General features: G+C 35.8%; 1 protein-coding gene across 7 annotated transcripts in view; it reads right to left on the bottom strand.

Annotated features, from left to right (window-relative positions):
• Naaladl2 (N-acetylated alpha-linked acidic dipeptidase like 2) overlaps positions 1-24,486 on the bottom strand; it is a 1,236,187-nt gene that overhangs the window by 334,214 nt on the left and 877,487 nt on the right. For all 7 annotated transcript variants that reach the window (XM_050142050.1, XM_050142054.1, XM_050142052.1 and 4 more), the window contains 3 exons: positions 21,798-21,941; positions 3,568-3,660; positions 151-356 (listed from right to left, as the gene is read on the bottom strand). In XM_050142050.1, coding sequence (XP_049998007.1) covers positions 151-356; positions 3,568-3,660; positions 21,798-21,941 — 443 coding nt within the window. The remainder of the gene's footprint in view (positions 1-150; positions 357-3,567; positions 3,661-21,797; positions 21,942-24,486) is intronic.

Here is a 24,486-nt window from a genome sequence, read left to right as displayed (position 1 = left end):
GGGGAAGAGACAGAAATCTTTAATTAATTAATAAAGAAATAAATTAAAAAAAGAATATAAAAAATAATATTAGACTGAAATATCTGGAAAATAAAAGAATGGAAGGAATGGAAATAAAATAAAAGGTTATAATTAATGAATTTATTTTACCTCTCCCCATTCGTAGGAGCCAATGTTGCCCCAAGTCGTTCCTCCCCATGAGCAGAAAACAATGGTACGCTCTGGTCTCCATCCTTTCTTCACTCTTAACATCAAGGCTTGGATAAATGCTGTGATGACTGCCGTACTGCTGGCCCATTCCTGTCCATTATATCCGTATCCAGCATGGTGGTTATTGCCAACTATAACATACCGGTCTGGAAATAGAATGAAACAGGAATTATTAAAACAAAATGTAAACTTCAACAATAAGTTTAATGACATTTACATAAGTCTATTGTACAAGTAAGAACCAATTGAGCCAAATTGTTCTGATAATTAATACCACGTTAGCATTTTCCACCATTTTTCTTGATTCTTATGTCTGGGATATCAATGCAGAAACAGCAGCTAAAGTCATTTATGAATCCAAAGTTTAGGTCCATATTACTGTTCTTTGCAACATGAATATTAGTTAATTAAGTTTACAATATACCACAATGAAACTCTTATCTATCATTTTGGCATCATGGTGGGAAGTGCACAACAATGTTTGTGTGTGCTTAGTGAATAACAATGAGCTATTAACACATCTGAAAAAAAGTATCTTAGGAGCCATATATATTAAAAAATTTGCTAGTCATGTATAGACTGTAAAAAGAATAGGTATATAGGGATATACTTTTTTATTTTATCCTTCTAACCCTTCTCCATTCTCTGAAAAAAAAATCGAACACCATCAAGCCAGGACCATTGATAATTTAACTTTCCACATGTTTTATTTCTTGTGGTCACATACAATTCCTTAGATGTTCCTATAGAAAACTTTCCACGACTCATGGATATGGTCCTTCTAGTGTGGTTCACTGACTATACACATAGTTAAAGGAGGATCAAAATATAGCTCCTGAGAGTCCTCTTAATTTTTCCCTTCTTTTTTTTTTTTTTTTGTTGTTCTTTGTTTTACTTTGTTTTGTTTTGGTCAATGTATGTTATCCACAAAATCAAGAGAGTTCACATTATTTGATCAAGTAACCCTATATATTTATGAAAAAGCACTCTCATTATTGTTTGATTAGGTGATTTTTCCATGTAACTATACAGGCAAGTGTGCCTTTTAAATTTTAACCTCTCTGTGTAAAACACAAAAAAAGTAACTAACAATACATCATTCCATCATTTAAATTAATTTATTATTTATGAGTTACTTTGAACAGTATCTGGCATAAAGTAGGTCCTACATCTAAATGAATTAAATGGATCACCCTTGACTACACAAGGAAAGATTGTTCAAAAATTTGTAATGATATAGAATCATTTAGCTTTCAATTCTGAATTGGAACCAGCAATGAATTTAAATCTTTCACCACTGTATTTATACCTAAAAGGATCTAAAACTACATGTAACATTATATCAGCATATATTCAAATATTTAACTCTTGGACATTTTTCCCTTATCTATCAGAAACATCTGAAAGTTCTCTTTGAGCTGAACTATATCCTAAATAAATTAATAATCAATCAATCAATCTGAACTATAGCATCCATAAATAAGAAATACTTGTGAATAAACAATATTTTTATTTTATTCACATGGAAGCTCTACCTCAACTTGATATGCCAGACTTTGTTGACTCCCCTTGAGAGGCTTTGCCCTATCTGAGGAGTGGATGGGGGTGGGATGGGGGAAAGGTGCAGGGGAGTGGAAGGAGGGAAGGAGGGGGAACTGTGGTTGGTGTATAAAATAAATAAATTTTAAAATAAAAAATAAATTCATAATGAGCAATATTTGAAAATTTGTGCATGCAAAACTTCTTTTGGTAGGTTAAAATTTCATTACCATAGATCTGGTACACTTTTTGTATAACTTTGTTTTCTTGTGAGGAGTTACAAGTGGAAAAGCTTGTACTTTCTCATACTTGTAAATTCTCATACTTCAATTGGACTTGGTTATAATAAAAGCCACTGAAATACGTGAGATACAGTCAGATGGATTTCTAAATTTATTTGTGGCTGTGTCTAAGGATACTGCGATGACAGGTTGTACAATAAAAGAACCATGGAGAATAAATACATTGCATGAAAATTTTAAGAGCTGGATGTCAAGGAATAGGGAAAAATTAAACTTGATTTCAAAATTCTCTGGGTCAGCAATTAGGTTTAGTGTTATAAAGAATATTTCTCCAAGGAGTGATAAGTAGGTATCCAACTCAAATCCACAGAAGTGATTTGAGTGCAATAAAACCTTACTGCTGCTCTGGGAATGGCAGATTGGCTGGATGTGTTAATGAACTTCACCCAAATGCCCAGAGATCTGAGGTCAGTCTCTGCAGTCTGTGATGGAAGGAGAGGAGTAATTCCTGAAAGTTGTCCTCTGACACTCAGATGCCCACGATGGCACTACCATGCCCATCTTCTTTCTCACACATGTGTATAATAAATAAATACTTAATAAAATGAAAACAGTAGTAAACTGCACATGCTTTGCTGTCATTCGGTGAACTGGGATCCAGCCGTGTGATGAACCAGAGTGTGCTGGCATTAGTCAGCTAACTGGTCATGTAGCAACTACCGTTATTTTTAATTTTTAGACTGACCATTACATCAACAGTTCAAAGGAAGGTATAGTTATTTAACACCTAACAAAATAATCATTTCCATAAAAAGACCTTTCAAACCCAAAATCACGTAGCCATTGGGAGAAACTATGAGTGGATGACCTTTCACATGCAAAAGAACAAACACTGAGAGGAATTATGAGTAGAAGATATATTAAGGTTGTGACGGAGAATAGCATTAAAAGCTTCTGTTTTGAGACCCAAATTTGATTTGCTTTCAACAACTGCATCACCTATGATAATTTTTTAAAGTATTTTGTCATTGAACTGAAATTTTCCATACTACCAAGGTAAGAAAATAAGAAAAGTATAACATTTTAGCCGGGCGGTGGTGGCGCACGCCTTTAATCCCAGCACTCGGGAGGCAGAGGCAGGCGGATCTCTGTGAGTTCGAGACCAGCCTGGTCTACAAGAGCTAGTTCCAGGACAGGCTCCAAAACCACAAAGAAACCCTGTCTCGAAAAACCAAAAAAAAAAAAAAAAAAAAAAAAAAAAAGTATAACATTTTGATTTCTATTTCACTTTAACAAATATAAACTTCCCTCTTGTCTCCTTTCCTGGCCTTTACACTCTCCTATATGTCACACTCTCTGATACCCTGCCTGCTAATGCTGATTTCTGATGACGCTGTAGGAAAGAAAGGAAAACATATTTTAAACTTTTATATAAATTTTCTTTTAGTCACCTAAACCTCCAGTTACATATAAAATAGGATACTGAATTCCATTTTTAAATTATCTTCGAAAATAGAACACTTTGGTCATTTTATATGAATTAGGAACTAGATTATAACTACTTAAGCCAACTTACCTGGTGATGTCCAGCCTCTTAGATACCCAACAACATTAGTGACTGGTTTAAATTCCGTGACTGTCTGCACTTGCAAACTGACAGTTCTTTTTTCTGTTTAAAGAAAAGAAATTAAAAGAACTTATTGATATTGTTGTGTTTCCCTAAAAACATTAGAAATTTTTATGTAGTAAATATAACTCCACATGATTTACTTTTTTCAAATAGCTAAAGTTACACTTTAGTTGCCAAATAAGATTATTTTTATGCTGACTCTATTTTAGGGATTTATCCTGCTATGGTCACCATGACACAAATGCCACCTTCCTGCTCTGAAAGCTGTGAAGTGACACCCTGAATCTCACATTTGTTCCAGCACTGGGTCCAACACAGGAAGCTTCTGGGGGATTGAGAATGTTACAGCTTGTAAAAAAAGAGAGGGAAAAAAAAAGGCATATACAAGTATTTCTGTGAATGTTAATATTCTTTATTATAATCTAATGATATTTATTAATGTTAGAAAAGGAGGTTAAGACACTTTCTCCAAGTGATTCGCTATCATATCATCATTGAAAACTTTACATAAAATAGTTTACAAGTATTATTCCTATTTTTTCAATTTTTATTGACTTTTATTGAGCTCTATATTTTCCTCTGCCCCCATCTGCCTCTCCCCCTCCCCACTTCAACCCTCCCCCAAGGTTCCCATGTTCCCAATTTACTAAGGAGAGCTTTTTTTTTTTCTATTTTCCATGTATATTAGCTCTATGTAAGTCTCTCTTAGTGTCCTCATTGTGGTCTAAGTTCTCTGGGATTGTGGTTTGTAGGTTAGTTTTCTTTGATTTATGTTTAAAAATTACCTGTGATTGAGTACATGTGATAGTTGTCTTTCTGTGTCTGGGTTACCTCCCTCAAAATAATGTATTCTAGCTCTATCCATTTTCCTGCAAAATTCAAGATGTCATTATTTTTTCCTTCTATGTAGTACTCCATTGTGTAAATGTACCACATTTTCCTTGTCCATTCTTTTGTCTAGGTGCATTTAGGTTGTTTCCAGGTTCTGGCTATGACAAACAATTGTGCTATGAACATAGTTGAGCACATATCCTTGTGGCACAATTGAGCATCCCTTTGGATATATATCCCAAAGTGGTATTACTGGGTCTGGAGGAAGGTTTATCTAATTTTCTGAGAAATCATCACACTGACATGCAGAGGGGTTGTACCAGCTTGCATTCCCACCAGCAATGCAGGAGTGTTCCCCTTTCCCCACAACCTCTCCAGCATAAGTTGTCATCAATGTTTTTGATCTTGGCCATTCTTACAGGTGTAAGATGGAATCTCAGAGTTGTTTTGATTTACATTTCTTTGATGACTAAGAGTGTTAAACATTTCCTTAAGTGTCTTTCAGCTATTTTAGATTCCCCTGTTGAGAGTTCTCTGTTTGGGTCTGTACTCTATTTTTTTTTTTTTTTATTTATTGGATTATGTGAGTTTGAGGCCAGTTTTGTCTACAATAGCTACTTCCAGGACAGGCACCAAAGCTACAGGAAAACCCAGTCTCAAAAAAACCACAACCCTCACCCATAAAAAAGGTCAAAATTTAGAACACTTCCCTATAAACCCAGCTGCACAAACATTGAGAGAAACAATTAATAAATGGGACCTCCTGAAACTGAAAAGCTTCTGTAAAGCAAAGGACATGGTCAACAAGACAAAACAACAGCCTACAGAATGGGAAAACATCTTCACTAACCCCACAACAGACAGAGGCCTGATCACCAAAATATACAAAGAACTCAAGAAATTGGTCACAAAATGTACACATAATCCAATAAAAATGGAGTATTATTACTATTTAATATTAAAGCATATTTTCATATAATAGAATCTATTTTCATAGGTTATATAATAAACCCTACTAATTTCTCTACTTATTTTTTAAAATTTATTTGCATTAATATTTTGCTTGCATGTGTTTCTGTGTTCCATTTGTGTGTCATCAGGAGAGGACATTAAATCCCTAGGGACAGGAGTTAGTGATTTTGGGTTTGTTGTTTTGCTTGGTTTAGCATGAAAGCATTTCCTTGGGGCAGGCGAACTGGCCCAGCAGGCAAAGCAGTTTCTTCCTAAGCTGATGTTCTCAGTTCCATACCTGGGACCCACATGGTGGAAGGAGAGAAATGAGTTCACGAAGATATCCTATGGCCTTCATGCATGTATCATGACTCTTATGTGCCACTACCAACAAAAAATAAGGGTAATAAAAAATTTCATTAAATGCTAGAAAACTTTCTTATTTTAATTATAGGTAATTCGCATGCTCTTCAAACACATAAAACAATGAAATTTGATTTTTTTTCAGGTTGATAGCTTTGATCCTGGTCTGAGACTGTGGAAACAAATTGTCATTATATAATTTATGGTGTAGTTCATCTTATTACAGCTTTATTCTACAGATTTTTAATACATATTCATTTATTTATGGCCTTACAGGTGTGTTTCAGTTTCATATGAACTTTAATACTAAAGTTTTAAGCTTCATGATTTTCTATTTTTGTTTTTCCATTAATATTGCATATTAGCCCTAGCCCTGTCTGAGGGAATGATACCCATTCTTTAGTACAGACACATGGTACACTTCCTAGCTGATTTCACTTGCCTATGTCTGTCAACAAAGTTTTATATTTTCTCCTCAAGAGTTTCAACTATTATTGAATTTATTTTATTATTTTATATCTTTTTTCTAATAATTTACATTGCATACAAGAATGCCATTTATTTTTATACTTTTGATTTATAATAAATTTTCATGCTAATCTTCAAAATGTTGCAGTTAATTTATCCATAAGGTTCTTTTTCATCTACAAATTTAATTGGTTCTTTATGAATTTCACATTAAGTACTCTAATCCAACTCATTTCCAAGTCCTGTGTCTGTTCTCCACCATTATAGCATTTACCCCCTTCAAAGAAATCGATCTAAAAAATGACTTCACTCCTCCATCTTTCCCTCTTCTCCATCACATATTCTAATGTAGTAGATTTGGGAGCTTCAGGGTGTCACGCCATATACTATTTTGCTCAAACAACTTTCCTTACAAATGTTTATTGCAGTGATTATTGGTTCTGGTTCAAGGCCTCTCTCTGGCTTCTGCTACGTTGGAACCTCAGTGAGACTCTTCTTGGCTGTTCTGCTATTGCCCCGAGTCGTCAAGATCCTGGGACTATGGTTCTGCCAGACCAGTCTCTTCATGCACTCCAGCAGTCACAGAAGGGTTAGATGTTGTGATGGGCCAACTCGAAGCCCTGGTTATGGACCTGGATAGTAGCTGTGCTGGTAAGCCCAGACCTCCACTAGGACAGCCTCCCTCCACCCCCTCCAAAAGCAGAGCCAGCTCTCCCTTGCCCTTGCCATTGGTACCAACTCTCCCATGAGGGTTGGGACCAGCACTCCCAGGGCCAGTGAGGGCAGCACCAGCTCTGCAAGGCTCTTACACATCAACATGGCCTCAGGTAGCAGTCCAGACCACAGGCATGCTCATGGTTCTTGGTGAAAACATAGGCCACCGACACCATCATCAACACAGATGCAGTAGGACCATGGACCCAGACATGCTCTTTGGAAGCAGCACTGGCCTTGGCACCACCATGGACTCTGGTGGCAATACATGCTTTTCACATTAGTCTGTATCTCCCCTGTTGACACATCTCCAGTTCTGCCTCTCTTCACAGCATCTGAACTGCTCTCTTTCTCTGTCTCTCACATCTCCACACACCATTCTTGCTTTTTGTAGTGACATCCATTCTGCCTGGTCCACGCATCACCATGACAGACTGGGCCCATGGCCTCTCAGTTACTTTGGTTCTTAATTTTGGTAGTTTTCCATAAAGACAACTCCTTTTCACTTTTTTATGTGTGTATGTATGAGTGTCTGTTTGTGTACATGTATGTGCACACCTGTGTGTGTGCACACCTGTGTGTGTGCATATGTGCAAAGCAGAGGTTGATAACAGGTGACATATGATATTATGCTCTATTGTTCTCCTATTTATTGATTTTCATCTGCCTGAGTCTGAGGCATGAGTGTGTATTTTGTGTGCGTCTGTATGTTCTTGTGTCTTTTTGTCTGTCAGTCTATGCGTGTGAACATACTTGTGTGTGCCTGAATGTGGAGGCCTGATGTTGATATCAAGAATCTCTCTTGATCATTGTCTACTTTATTCATTTAGGCAAGTTGTCTCAAAGGATTGTATAGTTTCATTATATGGTTTGTTTCACCAGCCAGTTTGCTCTATGCATGCAAAAACCAGGTATTTTTAGTAAGTTGATATGCCCAATCTGCTCTTACTTGGCTTCTGAGAATAAAATCTCCATTCTTCACACTTATATGGCAAGTATTTGGTCACTGAGCTATCTCTCCAGTACTCCTTTCATTGCTGAGCCACCTTCCTGTCCTCCCTTTAATTTCAGACAAGGTCTTTCACTAACCTCCAACTCAGCAACTAGCTAGTCAAGCTGGCAAACAAGACCAAGTGATCCTGCTATCGCTGCCTCCCAAGGCTGAGATCACAGATATCCCCCACTGAGTTGTCTGCTTAACCTTGCTTCCTACTAGCAACTTATTATTTTGTCCTGGAGCCCAGGCATAGAAAACAGGCAAAAACAGTCTTCTTTGATCTTTACCATTTATTATTAACTTAAGCAGAATATTTTTTTTTAACATTTTATATTTTAAAACATTCTTGATATATGTTTCTGGGAAATTCCTTTTATCAAATTAAGAAATTCACTGCTAGTTTTATTTTGCTAAGAGGTTTTCCCATAAGCAGATGTTGAGTCATCTGTAGAAACAGCTGGAAGCTTTCCCTTCACAGTGTTTACATGTATGTGCATTCTTGGAATGAACTAAACTGTCCAGACATGCCCTATGCTTAATGATATTTTCACACACAAAACATACATATACATGTGTAAACAAATATTTCATAACTTTATATCTCCTTTTCCTAGATTACTTTTGTTATGTGGACTATACAAACTCCCACATATTTTAAGGGCCTTTTATTCCTCTTACAGTTTCTATAAGATTATGAAAAATGCATAATTTCACTTTCACAAAAGGTAGGATTCATATATAAAATATTTTCTTTATCTTTCTTACTATTATATCTAATACAGATTGACTCCTCTCTAATTGTATCTGAATGTAATGGTTTTATTAACATAATTTCCCCATCTAAATGTTTTGCTCACTGTTCTTTAATCTTTATATATGCACAAAGGGTAAAGATTTTCTATATAGTCATAATATGTTAATGTTTATATGTATAATCTTAGTATTTTGAAGATACTTATTGATATCATTCTATTATAACCTTAAATTACACATTTTTTACTGTTCAAAATATCTTTGTGATTATGTGTGAATATTCCTTTTCTTAAAGAGGTAAAAGAATATCACTTTTACAAATGAAATTGAGGAAGGTTGTTTTTATAAGCCAGTAAAAGGTAGTGCATTCAAATAAAATGATATTTGTGATGCAAAAATGCCAAAAGAAACCTTTTTTCTGAATACATATGACATATAAATTTACATTATTTTGAATTATTTTTAATAGTCACTATTGTGTTGATATCCATATCTAACATAATGATGGATATCAGATAAGATCTATATATCACTCATACTTCGGTATTAAGTGAGGTTTGTTCAGTGACCTTTAGCTTATTATAGATGATAGAGAATAAAAATTTGTAGAAACATTCAGTATAAATCAACACATACAATATTAATATTAGTATGGCTTTAGCCTTCTATATACATTACCATTGTTAAATTTGAGTTATTAAACGATAATAGAACATATGCAATTATATTATCATATCATCGGTAAGAAAATAAGTAATATAATATAAAGGCCTTTGTGGCAAATTTTTACCAGATGACGTATCTCTCCAATCTCCAAAATGTTGTACATTTCTTATAAAATAAATCTGTATATTTTTTTTCTAAAACCTCTTCTTTCCAACCCAGCTATGTATTAAGGTAATATGTTGATGCTGACTTTGGTTTGTTTTCCTCTGGTGAACTTCCCCATAGCTATTGCTACAGCTATGAAGAGTAGCTCTGCCTAAGCAGTTGTTCACTAATTTTCTTGATAGTGAAAGCAGAAGATGTGGCTCCAGAATGCCGGCCAGTTCATTCAGTCAGCCTAGAGTCAGGGCAAAGACCCAGAGCCCTTGTCTTATTCCACTAACAAATGACTTCTCTGGAGACACCCGCGCAAAGAACTGATCTAAATAATGAAACAGTAATATAGCAAAATGACATATTTCTTCTATTCATTTATGTTTTCATTATGTGTAGATCTTGATGCATATTAATGTAATATTCCATGTCCATATTCGAAAATAAACATGCATAGTTTATGTTCTTTCACTCAAACAGTACCGTGATCATGGTCAGGTTTTAAATTTTAGTAACAAATCTCTGTGAAGTTTTTGATAAACTGATATTCTAACTTCCATTTACCACTGCTGCCATTACTCAAGTAAACAATTCACTGTTAAAGCAAAGTATCTGCTCACAGCAGCAACAATAGATAACCTGTATTTTGGGCAAGGAATAGTTTAGCTCTCTACAGCACCATCTATAATAGAAGTTAGAGAAGGTAACAAAGGTAGCCTACGTGGGAAAACAGCTTAGAAGATAATGGCAAGTAGGTGAGTGTTCACCTGTGAAAAGATTATTAAGAAACAGGAGCACAGCATATGTGCTCACAAACAGGACACACGGATGTACATAGTGGCTACATAATGGCTACATGCTGACCGCAGGTGCAGACACTGCTAGGAAAGAGTGATTTCCAAGTGGTCCAGAGATCAGGTTAGCCAGACCTTCCTATGCCTTCAGGGCCAAAGCCTATTGCAAAGAGATCTCAACAAATGTTCTTTCTCAGGTATTTATTTTCTCTTCCACATCCCCAGAGATGGTTGTATTAAAACCCAAGGATATTTTCTCTTCCTAGAACAGCATCTAATAACAGCAAATCCCTTGATACTGAACTGGTTAAAAATGAAGGTGCTTTAGAGTAGTTTAATAGTAGTAGAAATTGGCTCTTACCCTATTCACTCGGGATGGTGTAGACTGAGTCTTGACCATAAGCTGTGTCCTCCCATAAATCACAAAAGGGTAAAATTGTACATCTAAGGCAACAAGTACTCAGAAATAAGGTTTATATGCACAACTAAATAAAGACTCAATAAACGGTTAATGGCCCCCACAAAGTAGCCACATTGGAATATACATGATGCCAATATAAGCACTGTAACTAAATACAGAAAGGCATCAGAATATGTTAGTGATGAAGAACACATCAAAATCATTAAATAATTGCTAAATAAGATAGAATAATTATAAGGAATGCACAAAAAAAGACATACTAGGTAATGCATTAGATGGCTCTGAGTAAAGAATGGTTAAAATGCTTTGATGTTAGCACTAAGAAATCCTCCCAGAACACCACAAGAAGCTACAGAAACAGTCACCATGTAAGTACAAATGTAAGATACAAAAAAAACAAAAATGGGAGCTTTATAAATAATATCAGAGGAAGTACATAAAGGGGGAGGCAAATGGAGAAAATAATGGAAGCAATTCTAGAAATAAAGGGAAACACTAATTTTCTTGTAAAATTAGACAAGAGAAAAAAATCTGAGAATACTAGAGTGAAAAAGAAACACCCAGAGATGATGGATGGAGCAGGCAGGAGAGACAGACCCAGACACAGGGGAGGCAGAGATAACAGAATGAGAAGGAAAAGAATTGCCAAGGGATAAATGCAATGGGCAAAGTCAAAGAAGCACATTGAGAATACAGGTGTATGTAGGAGCTAATAACATGCAGTGGTTTAAAATTGCACACTGAGTAGAGTGAGGATGTTAATAGCTTCCTTAGGGTAGGGGCAGGAAAACATGAGATGTAGGGAAAAGCATTCCTAAGAGACAGTGTGATGCTTGTCTGACTACAGTGGGCGAGAAGGAGATCTTTGGAAACAGGAGGAGCAGCATCAACTGAGTACACACAGGTGACATGATTCTATTTCTTAGGATATGTAGTGTCATGAGAAGCAGGCATCTGTCATAGAAAGGACTTACTGACATGGAGACTAGATGACTGGTAGAGATAGATATATGACTCGTAGATAGGGTAGATAATTAGATAACGTGAATCAAATTATCAGATACATCAGTGTACTGATTTATTTTATATATCTGGGTTGAAATATAGTAAAAATAACTATTTTCTAAGCCTTATTATCTGAATGGTATTTGGAAGAATTTTTCTAAAGCCACAAACATTGTCAACCTGCAGGTCATACTTTCTAGACCACAGTCTCTGTTCTCAAAGAAATTATGTTTTTGTTTTTCTTTCTTCTTTTATTTAAAAAGAAAGGTCTTTAAGAAAATTTGGAGAATCACAAGATAATTTTGAAAATCCTATAGTACCAGAAACTAAGAAAATGTTCAAAGAAAAGAAAATGGAAGAGAACAGAATCCAGACTGAGGTTGCATTGTTGGACAATGTTTGATAACTGCAGTTTCGAGAAAAAAAATGTATTTACTCAGTAGATTTTATAGAAGACAACACATGAAGTTGGAAGGGAAAATTCATGTCAGTTTCAATTCAATTCTTATTTAACAAACCAGTAATTGTTAGATAACCAAGACCATTAAACTTGTAGTAAGTACTAGATAGTATTACAGAACACAGACTAATTTTGTTAATATGACTGCTACCACAATTATAGAGATTTTATGCTCTTCTCTTTGAGAACATCTACTGAAGCATTCTTTGAAATCTCTAAATTTTCTTTGGAAAAGGTAAAGATGTGTCAGAATAGAAGCTAAAATAAATCTACCTAAAGCTGTGTGATTGGTCCATGGGTTCACTTAAACTGTGTTTCTGAACTTGTGTATAATTGCAAACTTCTATAATAAACTTTGTAAGCCATCCACAGAAAATGTAGTAGTATATTATAACTTATTGAATTAGTTAGGAAAATAAATCCTAATTTAGTAATAATTCAATATTAATATTTATAAATAAGTTGCAAGAAAATTAAATCTCCACAGTAGAGTAGAATTGGTACACACAATCCAAGAATGGTGTCAGAAATTGAATCAGAGCTCCAACAACAGTGAAGACTAACTGGTAGAAGCAGAAAGAAGGAAGGCAGAATGGATATACCAGTTCAGACTTGATCTGAAAAAGAGAAGTTGAAAAAGGTGACTTTAATAAAGAAAGCAATGTAAGCAAGCTATCTAAAATGGTAGTAGGTCCAGTGGTAGAACAAAATGGTACCGTGTATCATCTGAAAGATGCAATGAGAAAGGCACCCCATTACTATTGTCAAAATCCCTATGCTGAAAGTACTAATTGGAAAGATGCAGAGAGCTCAATATGAAGAACTGGAGACAGGAAAAAGGACAGCTTTGAACAATGTGTGACCTTGATTTGAGCTTTCTGCAATTGGGACTTTATTGAAATGATTGACTCAGTTGAATTGTGCTAGTGGAGTGTGTAGCAAAAGGATGCTAGTGGTTATAATGATTGTGTTATTTATTCTGGGAGAGTTCAGATATGGATAGCTATTCTGTCTGTAGTTTGCTTTTGAGTAACTAAGAGAAAATATTTTTGATATAGTTTTAAGCTTTCATTAATATTAATTTTATTTGAAAATGATAAAAAATAGCTTGAAATTTGAAATGAGGAAATTTTTGAGAACACTCAGAAGTAATTTATTGTTTAAATACATAGTGCATACACACATGTGGATGTCCCTACATTTCCAACTCATTTTACCAAATGGTTTCTGTTTTACATGTTGCTAAATGACAGTTTTAAAATATGACATCTGAAGTTTGAAATATTTCAACATGAGAAAGTTTGACTCACTCAGAAGTTTTTGCATTCACGTATGGTGAGTGGCATCAGGGTCAGGAGACAAAGACTGCCTCTCACCACTCCTGAATTTCGTCAGGCTTAGAGAAATAATTCCTACAGGTGTATGTCTACCGGTGTGTGCCAGAGACAACAACCTGTTGCATTCCTGTCGTTGTTAAGATCAACTGGTTCTTACTCTGTCTCAGAACACTAACAAGTCTTTATTCATGGTAGAACTAACCTTAGTAAATATTTCAGAAATACCTGGAAGCTATCTACAGAAATTGAGAGAAAAATGATTACTTCCAGCTTTGTGTTCCAATCATAATAATTAAACTTCTCTTATTTTCCTAGACACTGTTCTTTCTAGGTTTTCTAATTTTAATAGAAATCTTGTCTATTCTCTATGCTTGAGAATTTTTGTATGTGAGTTTAAAGTACAATTACGTCTACTAATGACACTTTAGTATGTGTGTTTTCAATTTTTCTACATTCCATGGGGATTAAAGGCTGTTATAAACTCACATTTTCAATAATTGGTGTTCTGTAATCCTTTACTATCTTTTTAAAATGTCAACTATTTACATAAACTTCCTTAAAATAAAGCTGCTGTATCCTATGGCAGTTCAGCTAATATATTTTTAAAAAAGGAATGTTTCTCACCCTATCTCCAGTATACATACACACATTCACATACACATTGACACAGATGGAGGTGTATGTATTTGAAAAATATACATTTTCCTTTTGCAGGAGTAAAGAGATATTTTGATGAATATGAAAAGGAGTAAAGATGATATTTTGATGAATATGAAAAGGAAGCAAAACTTTTTCTGTAAGAGTGAAATTTGATAAAATTGATTAATTTTCCACATCATTCTACCAAACCTCTACAAGCCACAAATCATAGGATCAATGAGAAAACTAATCTTCTGGAAAATTGCCTCATCTACACAGGTTCCATTTGTCTATCAAATCTACTGTTGACTCCTTGACCATGTGAGTGCTCCAGGAGAATGCCTGATATGGACCACATCATTCTGCACCCATAACTGCAGGATTCAGGTAGTGTGTAGCCAATGGAAGGCTTCAACATTGATCAGTAGGCTGTGGATGTGAAGGATTAGAGGGTTAATTTTCTATTGCCCTTCTCGCTTGGTTGCTCTCTGGCAAAGACACCTTGCTTAACCAAAAGTAACAGCTTCTCTCTTACAGTTCAGGGCCTTGCTATTCCCTGTGACGGTCCTCACATTTCTTCCGTGAATTTAGAAATAGCAATAGTTACTAGCCCAGGTTAAGTGGTAGCAGCACTGATGTATCTATTCTGTTCGGCTTTGTACTACATCTTGTACATAGTCCGTTGGCTCAATGGCCATGTAGTGCACACTTTAAGTATTTTGTTTACTTTTAATGTCACCTTATATTTTACGCCAATCAATCTTTGTGTACACACCAAATTGTGTTTTTATTGCTAAGAGATGAACACAAAGAGAGTAGATTTTCTTTACAGGTAATATGGTAGCCTGGGATACTAGACTACATTTTCCAAGTAAAAATAAATTTACAATAATAAATTTCTTTAAAATTATTGAGAAATGTCAAACATTGAGGAAAAATTAGGTCAAAATTTAAGTTAAAATGTGAATACACATAAATTATATAATGATCTGTCTAGAAGTTCAGAGAATTTGATGAATCTGAGACACTGTTTTTGGACAACCTTATGAAGTACAAGGGCGTGAAAAAGTTCTGAAGCCTGCAGGCAGGACATCATAAAGACTGATATTCTAATGTCATCAGGTGTCCTCCCCCTCATTTTAATTTGCTGTTTTTGAGTGCACTGATTTTGAAACCTCTTACTTGTTGGTGAGCTGCAAGTATGTTATGCGAAATGATGATTAATGAAGTTAAGAGATGGTCTCCTTTCCCTCAATAAAGGGCTTATTTTAATGAAACAAAATAATAACTCTTCCTCTAGGAAGCAGGCATTATAGAGGCTGCATTTTTGGACTTAGGAGATGACAAACAGTCAGTTCTCATGAAGTAATAAAGTAAAAAAAGATTCTTAGGCAGAAATTATTACAGTAACCACAAAAGAACATAATGAGTTCAAGTTCTAGTACACTAATAAGTTATCTAACCACAAAAATAAAATATGTGGCATAGATAAAAAATGCCAAATTAAGCTCAGAAAAGCAAAGACATAGAAATTAAAATAATTGTATTGAATCAAATGCTCCAATTTGTATAAAACACTGCATTTGAAATGCATGCTATTTGTTCTACTGAGACATATGGAAATAGAGATTAAGACTTAGAAAAATTAAAAGCAAAACATTACCAAAATAGCAAAAAATAAATAAAACAACCAAAACCATCTTAGGCTAAATAATTATCAATCTAAACACAATGAAGGCATGCGTTGCTAGAAAGAACCTTGTTTTATTCTTTGAATGGCTCTACTAATCAGTAACAAGTGTTCGGAACAAAAACACAAGAAGTGAACTCAAACATTTAAGGTAAAAATTTGACACAACAAGATGGACAAATCACTTCACACTGGGTGATTGTTTTAAAGAAAGATATAGAATATTTGAATAAAGTAGAAGGGAAATTTAGTTCAAATTAAATATATTAACACTACCTGTAAACTATGTGTTCCACATTCATTTCAGATACCTGTAGAGCATATATCAGATTCTGTCCTACAGGGGCAACCTCGAAGAGTTGAAATATAGAAATAAGGAATAATCAGTGTTTTCTAATGATCTGAAGCCTAAGAGAAGGCATAAGTGAGATCACTTCAACCTGTGAAGCGTCTCAATAACTTGTGAGGGATGGTCAGTGTTGGCATAGAGACTTACAGATAAAAAGCTATGGGGCTTCACAAATTAGACATGCAAGCATGTTTATACAATATTTACTTGAACAGCTGTGTAAAGACAATAGCACAGAATGCTGTGAAATAGCAGGATGAAAAAACAGAAAGAGCACGGTATTTCCAGTAGGTTGTAACTTTGTAAATTACAACATCTGTCCATTGTGAAAAACAGATCATCAAAATAGATGCCATACATTACATTAGATTTTATTGCATGTGTAAACTCCAAAGATTAGTTGGAGCTTCTGTAATCTATCAAGAGTAGACAAATGCTTAAATGTTTAAAAACAATAAGATAAGAATGTAAGAAAGCTACAAAAATGACAAAATAACACTGAGATATTGGATAGTATAGGTGAAAATGATTTTACTTGAAAGTGTGCATTTCAGATTGCTGTCAGTGTTTAACAAACAAAAATTTATGCTGAATCATTTCTAAGAGTTAACTGATGAAACAGAACACTGGAAACTTGAGAAGTTCAAGGCGAATGACAGTTCTGTCACCCTGGCTAAGCCCTACCTTCACTCCCCAGGAAACAGGTCTGAGTCTACTGTCTGTGGACTTTGGACAATAGGTCTCACACCTGTGTTCTGTATTTCAGATCCTTCATGAACAGTCCTTCAAAGTGAATTCTGAAACTCCTTTTCCTTTTATGCCAGGACTTCAGACTGGCAACTCATGAATGCTGCTCTTTAGTTCCACAACTTCCTCTGTTCTTAGCTTCCAGCCCAGACCCCTAGGTGCACTGTGCAATTGGTTGCTAGGAATTTAGAGAACTGGGTGTCACTGCTAAGTGGTACAGCAGCAACTGCTAACATGCAGCCTTTATTGCTGATTATTTGTCTTTACTAATGTGATCTAGCTCATTGATTTTACTCAAATGTATGCCATATAGAGCTGTGTACACAGCACATTGATATTACCCATATGCATGAGTTGTGTATACAAGAATATTGATTTTACCCATATGTATGCTGTATAAAGTTGTGTACACAAGCACATTGACTCATATGCATGACATATACCGTTGTGTACATAGGAACATTGATTTTACCCACATGGATGACATATTGGGTTGAATACACAAGCTCATTGATTTTACCCATATGCTTTGCTGTATAGAGCTGTGTACACAAACTAAAATTATGCCCATGTTTTTGAGGGCTATTTTCTTTTTCATTGATGACTAGATGTCAGTAACCTAAGACATGAATGAAAGTTCCCTATGAGTATCTCTACTCTGTGATGCTTTGGGAAGATAATAGAACTTGCAGGAAGTGGGCCTAGTGGCAACAAAGTTGATAGCTAGACACACACCTCGGGAAGAGAAAGAACCACCTCCCATGTTTTTCCTCATTCTGCTTTCATTAGCCACTGTCTCTGATAGATTCCTCAAATGATTTGTCACTACAGACCACGTAACAAGGCAAACTGACCATGAACTAAACCCTATCACTGTTAGACAAAATCAAACAATACTCCTTCATCTCAAATATTTCTGTTTCAGTGTTGGAAAAGTGACTAGCACACTGACCCTCATGCAAAACACATTCACAATTTTTCTTCTTAAAAAGAATAACCTACATATATGTTTTTCCTTTGTAAGTTCAAAAAGTTTAATAACTTTTATTGTTAGCATTATTTGGAGGTCATGTCAATCTATCAGCTCTCTAATAATATAGTATCTCAGAACATGTTTTATCACAGGATGGATAGATGATAGTCAACAAATTTTAATGAAAGATTCCTCTAGATTTTCCTCCCAGGGGGCATCCTTGAGGCTAATACTATTAGACAGTTTCATTAGCTTCAGATGTAGCAAAATTATACTTATGGATCCAAGCAAACGAACATTTCTTGTTAATAACTATGTTTTGAATAGTTAAAATAAGCTATTTGCTGACAACTTTTGTATAATCACCATTTGTAACATTAATACATTAAATATATAGTGAAATATCTGCTAAAGAAATGTAAATGAATTCTTTCAAGTGGGATCATAACAAATTCAAATGATAACTATTTACAACAATTTGAAACTTGTAAAAAAAGCCTAAATGATATTATGAGTTAAGTGTTGCTTTATTATTCTAATAGAGCTAATTTTCACCAGAGAATGTGTCAAATTAAGAATAAGGAAATCAGAGCTACATTACTAGTTTTCCTCTTTCTATTTAAGCAGATAAGCTTGTGTTTTACACCATTTACTTTTGCACAAACTTGTCTTCCTTGGTAAGTTTGATACAGCATAAAATTAAACAACCATTCTCCCTTTAATATTAAGTGAATCAAGCTTATCAAATTTCCTCCTTTAAACCTGATATATGTATATTTCCCACTTAATTTATATTAACCTATAGTTTGTCACTTCATTATTTTCAATGTATTCCCGAATCTTAAACATGAGGTCAGATTAATATTTGACACCAACATTTCTAGTCCTGGCTGAGTGTCAATTAAAATGATTGAGAACATACTAAATTAGCAGATAGGCTCTCCAAAGAGAGATCAAAACCAGAAAATCCAGGGCATCCAATGATTTAATCAGTCCAATCTGTTTCTGTTCAGTCTAATGTGGTTCTTCTGGCTCAATGGTTTGCTTCTCTAAAGAGTCTCCACAAAATGACCTCATCTCTTCCTTACATATATCCTAAACCTAGTTCATGTGCTGACATTTCATTTCTTTCCTCACCTTTTATTATTTGAATCACTTAGATAGCTTTTGGTATAAATAACTGAAAAACAAACACAAATTTATTACATTCCAAAGAAAAATATTGTTTTCCCTTTATGGCCAACTCAATGACTTTCGCTTCACCTGTGACTGCTTCACTTAGTGGTTAATCATCCCTCTGCCACCTCTAGCATTTACACTTAACCCCCATCTCTGTCTCCATCTCGCTCCTTCTCCCTTACTCAGCTAAATCTACTCACCACTGGTGCCATTACAGCACTATAAACTATCATGGTCCAAGCAATGAAGCAAAGTCCAGAGTTACCTGTTTTTAAATTTTCTTCTAGTGATGAAATGGGTCATTGCTCAAAGAAAGTTCAGAAAATGAATCTTGGTTTTGCTGTACGTAAATAGGCTTTATGAGATGGAATATACCAACAGGTTTGAGAGAGTCAGGCCAATCTATAGAGTTTAGAGAACCCTCAGATCTACTTACATTGTTGTAAAATCTTGATGAATGTCAAAAATAAAAAGGGTAAAAGTGTTTATAAAGCACTTGTAATGAAGAAATTTGGCTACATTTCTTAGATGTTAGAGAATACTGATCCATTGCAATAACAAGCTAAAAAATAAAATAATTACTTGATGTGCACATACATTTACCTATTTCTCAATCTTGATGAAATAAGGTTTTCTAACTGTATTTCAAGACTATGCTTAGAAGGCTCAATGAAAGAACAAATTCAACTGTAATGGGGTTTACACTATTTTTAATTTATAAACTAGAAGTATCGCTCTTGTTCGAAGTAAAGAACCTTTTTGGTATTTTTATGTTGTATCTTTACACATCAGTTGAGCAATTAATGCAATTTTAAGAGTATATAACATACTCAGAAGTTAATTGTCTTTGGTGAGTTATAAATAGCTCTATGCAGAACTTTGATGTGGTTATCCTCCTTTTAGGTTACATTTAAATTAAATCACACAAACTCTCAGTATGCTCATTTGCTATCCAAACAATATAAATGTAAGAATCTGTTTACTGGCTGGGCGGTGGTAGTGTACATCTTTGGTCCCAGCACTCGTGAGACAGAGGCAGGTGGATCTCTGTGAGTTTTGAGCCAGCCTGGACTGTAGAGTGAGTTCCACTTCTGGTTCAATAGCTACTGTGAAATTTTGTCTCAAAAAAAATCTGTTTTCTGAAAAATGAAAACTTCACAAACATCAACTTCTTTTTTAAGTTTAAGGCTAGTTTAATTTTTCTAAAAATTTGTATATAACACAGTTCCTTGGCAGATGTTTCATGTTGCTTCTTTGACACTGGAAATGTGAAGTTCCAACTCTCAGTTTCTACTTTCCTTGCCAGCTCCATAGCTGCTGTCTGTAACTTCATGTTCAGTTGTGGCTAGAGAGCATCATTTCACGTGAAGACGCTTTACTGCTGAGAAGGCAATTGGCATCATCATTTGCTAAGAGGCTCACTAAAACACACAGCAGCTTGTTGTTTACAAAAGAGCTGGGGTAGATCCATCTTTGGTTCTCACAAATGTGTGGGTTTTCTGTTTTGGTAGACGAAAGTCTGGGGCATTAACTAGTAAGATGGGTGATTACAACATTATCACAGGAAATGTCAGTACCCTAAAAGGTGGATAGTTGCTGAAATGCAGAAAAAGCTCTACTCTTCACTGAATTAACAGATTCAGGGCAGCAGAGATGGCTCAGCAAGAGGAATCCCCGAGACCAAGCTGATAAGATTGATGTTAGGACTCATTTTTTCGAAGGAATGACCTGACTTTCAGACGTTGTCCTCTCATATCCACAAGTATGCTGAGGCAAATGCAACCATATGCAGACACACACACACATGCATGCATGTACACACATACACCGAAAAGTTCCTATGTCTCTAGCATCCAGCAAACTTGACTTTGGAAATGTTTTCTTCAAAGCACATTTTAATGCTTTTGTTGTTAGGAGAAAAACAGATGTAAACCACTGGCAGTGGATAAAGCCTCAGATCTGGACACACAAAGGCAAAGGACTGGAGTCTTAGTTCACAGCAGCTTTAACAACATGTAAAGACCGTCTCTTCCTCAGAACTTAAATGCTGAAGCAGAAGGCAGAAAAAAAGATGCAGCCCATGCTTTCATACCACCACAGGTAGCATAACTGCTTCAGTTTTATCTTGCAAAGTCCAACAAGTCTGACAAATTTCACCAACGAACGAAACACATTTCCTGGGCAATGATGCGTATAGACAGAGGGATTTTTTTAGTCAATTGCAGGAATTAGGCTTTAATGCTCTATACTAAAAGATTTCATACCCCAGATAGCTGCTGCTATTCACTGAATCTTGGCAGGCAGCAAGACTGTCAGATAGTCACTGCTATCCACTGAACCCTGGCAGGCAATGAGCCCTCCAGGCTGAACCTCTGAAGTTGCACTAAGCAGATTTCTATGCATGTACAAATGCTTTATTTGTAAAGCTCCCTTTCTTTGGAATAACCCAAACTTCTTTTTTTTTCTCCTTGCAAAAATATTCCAGCTTCATGAATCTCTTAAATTTTAATTATAAATACCTTTCAACCTCATCCCTACTGAAGCACAGAATGAGACAGATTCCTCTCCTACCAAAAGTCTGCAGTTTTGAAATGAAAAATCATAGACCTTTCAATTTAAGAGGTATAAAAAATGATCAATGTTCTTAAAGTATTCAGCAGATGTAAAGAAGCACAGGTTACCTTACCGTTATATGGAAGCTCCAGAGGGCTACAGGTATCATTATCCATTCTCAGTTTCGGCAAAGCGATCAGTTTTTTAGCAAAGGACGCTGAGATGGGCTGCACTAACAGGGAGGTGAGGTTTGGTCGGCTCTGTCTAAAGCTTCCATCTGTATTCAAAAGAGAAAAAAAATCCTTAGCAAACAGAAATTGAAAACAATCATTGACAAGTTCTTTGTAATCAAGTATATAAATTTTGAATAGGAAAATATATATTTGTTCTTTTATTTACTACTCACTTATATTCTGTTTGTTAAAGTGTTTTGAAATACTATAAAATTATGTAATCTGAATAATATTATATACCTTCTTCAACAACATATACATATACTTACCACCGGTTCTATTGCAATGACTCGCCAAGGTAACAAAAAAAAAAAGAATGGAGCAAAGCAATAGTGGAGAGGGTACCCAAACTGCCCTTCCATTGGAATCTGATTGATGATACCTTAATTGTCATCATATGGCCTTCATCCAATAACTGATAGAAACAGATGCAGAGATTCACAGCTAAGCACTAGGCTGAATTTCTGGAATCCAGTCATAGAGAGGGAGAGAGGAGAGATTCCATGAGCAAAGGGGCCAAGACCACAATGGGGATACCCACAGAAAGAGCTGACTCGAGCTAGTGGAAGCTCATTGACCCCGAATTGACAAGCTGGAGCACCAATAAAGATTGAACGTAAAATTTGTGGGGCCACTAGCAGTGGAAACCATATTTATCCCTACTGCATGAATCTGCTCTTTGGAGCCCATTCCCTATGGATGGATACCTTGTTCAGCCTTGATACAGGGTGGGGGGCAGCGTGAGCCTTGGTGCTGCCTCAAGTGATGTGATAGACTTGGTTAACCCCTCCTGGGAGACCTCACCTTCTCTAAGGAGTGGATGTGGGTGGGGTGGAGAGAAGATGGAGAGAGTGAGAGGACAGAAGGGAGAGGGAACTGAAATTGGCATATAAAATAAATTTTAAAAAAATGAATGGAGATACAGAAATACATGGGAACCCAGACAACAGAGGGCAGCTGGACTGTAGGAGCTGAAACAGTTTAACAGCTAACACAGTGAGTGGACCCCAGTGACTGGAACTGATGTTGTGGTGAGGAAACTGAGATATAATGTGGCTTGTAGAACAGAATTCCAAAGGCCCAGACACTGGCAGATCCTTCTACTTTTGACAGGATGAAAAAGGGGGATCCTATGAAACATGATATGAAGAAGGCCTCTTGTACATACAGTCAATGTGGATGCCTGGCCCTTCATCATGCCAGTGGGTAGCAGAAAGAAACAGAAGAGGGAGGATTCAGACAATGAAGAAGTTGCCATTCTTAAACAAGATACTGTTGGAACGTCTGAAAATTTACATGGCCAACTCTGCCCAATGCCTTCAGGAAATAGAGCTTATGCTAATAGAAGATATGAGCAGACTGGTGAAAATCTAAAACTAATGAAAATCAGAAGGCCGCTGATTAAAACAACTTGTCCAAGTACTGTCACACTTAAGTTCGAGGTCATTGAATATTACCTACATCCAAAATTAAATTCAACTTATTTTTTTCCAATTCATGAGAATGAACTCTCAGGCAAAGGCATCTTCAGAGAAGAGGAAAGCTGTGAGTAGAATTCAAGAGGTTGTGAAAATAAATGATGAGGTGATGTGGGATTCCCCTCTGTATGCTGTGAATATGATTTGTTAGTAAAGAAACTGTCTTGAGCCAGTGATAGAGTAGAACAGAGCTGGGCGATGTAGGATTCTCCTCTGTATGCTGTGAATGTGATTGGTTAATAAAGAAACTGTCTTGAGCCAGTGATAGGGTAGGACAGAGCTGGGCGGGGAAGACTAAGCTATATACAGGGAGAAAGAAGGGTGGAGTCAGAGAGAAGCCATGTAGCCCTGTTGGAGCCAGACAGAACTTTACCTGGTAAGCCACTACCACATGTTGATACACAGATTAATATAGATGAGTTAAATTAATATGTAAGAGTTATCCAATAAGAAGCTAGAGCTAATGGTCCAAGCAGTGATTTAATTAATACAGTTTCTGTGTGATTATTTTTGGGGCTAAGTGGCAGGGAACCAACAAGCAGCTCTCTCCTCCTACAGGGATGCATGGCTGATGTGAGCTAATGAGTCCAGGGAATAGGGTAAGATTAGAGTTAGGATTTAAAGATTTCCCAGACTTACAGGAGAGTAGGTATTATCTGAAGACAACGATTAGCTTTAACAGGATGTGTAAAAATGAGATGCAATAGTACAGTATGAATAGAAGTGGTATAGTCATAATTAATATAATCAGAAAATTTTATTTCAAGAGAATGGAGATCACAAAGAAGCATGGAATTGTATGCTTGAGACAGAAAGATAAATCCTGATGATGCAGAATGACAAGTCGATCAAAATAATAAGTAAACCTGAAATATAGTTCTGGGAAGATGGTTTAGAAGGTATTGGCCATCTTCCATCAGCCATTTCTGCAGCCCTGACTTTGTTAATTCAGTGATGATTAGCCTTGTGGGTTCAAGAACCTGCGTTTGTTCCCCAAAGTCCTCATGTAAAAGAGGGGTGGGGGTATGCTGGTATTGTCGCATACATTTAGAGTCACTACAGATTCAGAAGAATTCCTCTAGGCAGCTTAGTCTAGTTTACAAGTTCCAGG

The sequence above is a fragment of the Alexandromys fortis genome, unplaced genomic scaffold (genome assembly GCF_014885135.2).
Source record: "Alexandromys fortis isolate MF-2015 unplaced genomic scaffold, M_Fortis_MF-2015_v1.1 scaffold_41, whole genome shotgun sequence".
Classification (NCBI taxonomy): Eukaryota; Metazoa; Chordata; class Mammalia; order Rodentia; family Cricetidae; genus Alexandromys; species Alexandromys fortis.
This window is presented reverse-complemented; position numbering and strand designations above follow the sequence as displayed.